Source organism: Trachypithecus francoisi, unplaced genomic scaffold, assembly GCF_009764315.1.
Source record: "Trachypithecus francoisi isolate TF-2019V2 unplaced genomic scaffold, Tfra_2.0 Lachesis_group11, whole genome shotgun sequence".
NCBI classification, from domain to species: Eukaryota; Metazoa; Chordata; class Mammalia; order Primates; family Cercopithecidae; genus Trachypithecus; species Trachypithecus francoisi.
The window spans coordinates 79,033,377-79,037,499 of NW_022681456.1; the positions used below are offsets into that span (position 1 = coordinate 79,033,377).

The 4,123-nt window shown below is 40.2% G+C and overlaps 1 protein-coding gene across 1 annotated transcript; it reads right to left on the minus strand.

The window, feature by feature from the left end:
- Positions 1–1,183: 1,183 nt before the first annotated feature.
- LOC117091060 (olfactory receptor 10A7) lies at positions 1,184–2,134 on the minus strand. Its single transcript, XM_033223537.1, has one exon. It carries the CDS (start codon positions 2,132–2,134, stop codon positions 1,184–1,186), a length of 951 nt encoding a protein of 316 aa, XP_033079428.1.
- Between the last annotated feature and the right edge of the window lie 1,989 nt (positions 2,135–4,123).

Here is a 4,123-nt window from a genome sequence, read left to right on the forward strand (position 1 = left end):
CATTCTTGTTCCCATGTTGTATTTGGTTTGGCTGAGAATAGAAGCCAGCAATAGATTTGAGAGAGTCAGATCAAAATAAGGTTGGGATGGCTGCCTTGCTGTACTAAAGAACAGAGATCCTATTAGGTTACTTTTTTTTTTTTTACATAGTTTTAGCATTCTATTGGTTCCAGTTAACACTTCTTCTACTTGCCCCTTCAGGCCAAGAAGTGTAAAATTTCTGTTGTATGATCTGTGTGGCTGTTACCTAATCTTGTTCACAATTTTTAAATAGCCCTCTCATAAAGCATTTTCTCACTTATCCCAATTCAGGAATACCGTCTCTTTCTTGCTAGGACCCTGAATGATATACAGAAATGCACCCACCAGTTAGTGATGAAATAAGAGCAACTCTTCCACTCTGTTTTAAGCTTTAGTTAGTAGGTTCCGCTGTTCCTACTTTGGAAGCATTCTTACACAATAGAAGTCAAAACACAATAAACATACGTGTGCATGGGTCTTTATAGCAGCACCATTTATGATCCTTTGGGTATATACCCAGTAATGGGATGGCTGAGTCAAATGGCATTTCTAGTTCTAGATCCTTGAGGAATCACTACACTGTCTTCCACAATGGTTGAACTAGTTTACAGTCCCACCAACAGTGTAAAAGTGTTCCTATTTCTCCACATCCTCTCCAGCACCTGTTGTTTCCTGACTTTTTATTTACTGCAGCACTATTCACAATAGCAAAGACTTGGAACCAACCCAAATGCCCATTAATGATAGACTGGATTAAGAAAATGTGGCACATGTACACCGTGGAATACTATGCAGCCATAAAAAAGGATGAGTTCATGTCCTTTGTAGGGACATGGATGAAGCTGGAAACCATCGTTCTCGGCAAGCTATTGCAAGAACAAAAAACTGAACACCGCATGTTCTCACTCATAGGTGGGAATTGAACAATGAGAACACTAGGACACAGGAAGGAGAACATCACACACCAGAGCCTGTCATGGGGTGGGAGGAGGGGGTAGGTATAACATTAGGAGATATACCTAATGTAAATGATGAGTTAATGGGTGCAGCACACCAACGTGGCTCATGTACACATATGTAACAAACCTGCACGTTGTGCACATGTACCCTAGAACTTAAAGTATCATTAAAAAATAAAATAATAAAAAATAATAAAAATAAGTCAAAACACATCTAACTTCTGTAAGACTTTTTGAGTGATTGTCCTCTTGACAGCTCCTTTCACTTCATTGTTCCTCAGGCTGTAGATGATGGGGTTTAGCATAGGTGTGATGACAGTGTAGGACAATGACACTAGCTTCTTGCTCTCAGGGGACTGGTTTGATTTGGGCCGCAGGTAGGTCAGACTGGCTGTTCCATAGAAGAGGGACACCACAATGAGGTGTGAGGAACAAGTAGAAAATGCCTTCTGGCGACTAGTGGCAGAGGACATCCTCAGAATTGTTATGATAATGCGGGTGTAGGAAACCAAAATGAGAGAAAAGGGAAACATGATAAACAGGAGTGTGGAGGCAAGTGCTTGCATTTCATACATGGTTGTATCCACTGTGACTAGTTTTAACACTGGGGGACCATCACAGAAAAAGTGGTCCACGGCATTTGGTCCACAGAAAGGCAGGGCCATCATCCAAGCCGTCTGTAGCATAGACACAGGAACACCGGACATCCAAGAGCCCATGGCCATCCACCAGCCTAGGGAGCTGTTCATTATGACTGAGTAACGGAGAGGGTTACAGATGGCCACAAAGCGATCATAAGCCATCATGGAGAGAAGGAAACATTCAGAACTGCCGAATAAGAAGAAGAAGTACATCTGGGTACCACAGCCCACAAAAGAGATGATTTTCCTTGGAGACACTAGATCTACAAGCATCTTTGGCACCATAACCAAGGTGAAACATACTTCAAGAAGTGATAGATTTCGAAGAAAGAAGTACATGGGTGTTTGAAGTGTGGGATCCACACTGGTAACTGTGACAATAAGAAAGTTGCCCAACAAAGTGACTGTATAAATGGCCAGGAACAAAATAAAGAGGGCAACTTGCATCTCGGGGTGGTTTGTAAAACCAAGAAGAATAAATTCAGTGACCCTGGTGTGATTTTCACAGATCATATCTTAGACGAGTTTCTCTCTAAAAATCGAAGTATGTGCATCAAAGGGTATTAAATCAATATAGAGATAATCTCAAAAATATTAATAACATCAATAAAACATCTTTATTCTCAGTTGTCTCACCATTCTGTTTCTCTGAAGCAGAAATGATGTTTACAATAAGATAAAATTAAGGAAAAATAAACATTTTGTATAAATCTTACTCATTGTTTACCACCTAGATGTAATTTTTCTCTCATGAGTAGTCATAGTCTGCACTCGTATTCTTCATCGTAGGCGTGCTATTTTTTTTTTTTTTTAATTATACTTTAAGTTCTAGGGTACATGTGCATGACGTTTATATCATGTATAACTCCCCAATGCAATCCCTCCCTCCTCCCCCCTCCCCATGATAGGCCCCAGTGTGTGATGTTCCCCTTCCCGAGTCCAAGTGATCTCATTGTTCAGTTCCCACCTATGAGTGAGAACATGCGGTGTTTGGTTTTCTCTTCTTGTGATAGTTTGCTAAGAATGATGGATTCCAGCTGCATCCATGTCCCTACAAAGGACGCAAACTCATCCTTTTTTATGGCTGCATAGTATTCCATGGTGTATATGTGCCACATTTTCTTAATCCAGTCTGTCACAGATGGACATTTGGGTTGATTCCAAGTCTTTGCTATTGTGAATAGTGCCGCAATAAACATACGTGTGCATGTGTCTTTGTAGTAGAGTAATTTATAATCCTTTGGGTATATACCCAGTAGTGGGATGGCTGGGTCATATGGTACATCTAGTTCTAGATCCTTGAGGAATCGCCATACTGTTTTCCATAATGGTTGAACTAGTTTACAATCCCACCAACAGTGTAAAAGTGTTCCTATTTCTCCACATCCTCTCCAACACCTGTTGTTTCCTGAATTCTTAATGATTGCCATTCTAACTGGTGTGAGATGGTATCTCATTGTGGTTTTGATTTGCATTTCTCTGATGGCGAGTGATGATGAGCATTTTTTCATGTGTCTGTTGGCTGTATGGATGTCTTCTTTTGAGAAATGTCTGTTCATATCCTTAGCCCACTTTTTGATGGGGTTGTTTGTTTTTTTCTTGTATATTTGTTTGAGTTCTTTGTAGATTCTGGATATTAGCCCTTTGTCAGATGAGTAGGTTGCAAAAATTTTCTCCCATTCTGTAGGTTGCCTGTTCACTCTGATGGTAGTTTCTTTTGCTGTGCAAAAGCTCTTTAGTTTATTAGATCCCATGTGTCAATTTTTGCTTTTGCTGCCGTTGCTTTTGGTGTTTTAGACATGAAGTCCTTGCCCATGCCTATGTCCTGAATGGTACTACCTAGATTTTCTTCTAGGGTTTTTATGGTATTAGGTCTAACATTTAAGTCTCTGATCCATCTTGAATTAATTTTCGCATAAGGGGTAAGGAAAGGATCCAGTTTCAGCTTTCTACTTATGGCTAGCCAATTTTCCCAGCACCATTTATTAAATAGGGAATCCTTTCCCCATTTCTTGTTTTTGTCAGGTTTGTCAAAGATCAGATGGCTGTAGATGTGTGGTATTATTTCTGAGGACTCTGTTCTGTTCCATTGGTCTATATCTCTGTTTGGTACCAGTACCATGCTGTTTTGGTTACTGTAGCCTTGTAGTATAGTTTGAAGTCAGGTAGCGTGACGCCTCCAGCTTTGTCCTTTTGACTTAGGATTGTCTTGGCAATGCGGGCTCTTTTTTGGTTCCATATGAACTTTAAAGCCGTTTTTTCCAATTCTGTGAAGAACTCATTGGTAGCTTGATGGGGATGGCATTGAATCTATAAATAACCTTGGGCAGTATGGCCATTTTCACGATATTGATTCTTCCTATCCATGAGCATGGTATGTTCTTCCATTTGTTTGTGTCCTCTTTGATTTCACTGAGCAGTGGTTTGTAGTTCTCCTTGAAGAGGTCCTTTACATCCCTTGTAAGCTGGATTCCTAGGTATTTTATTCTCTTTGAAGCAATT

Excerpts from the sequence above, each read along its gene's own strand:
- LOC117091060 (XM_033223537.1), bottom strand. The coding sequence starts at position 2,134 with ATGATCTGTGAAAATCACACCAGGGTCACTGAATTTATTCTTCTTGGT.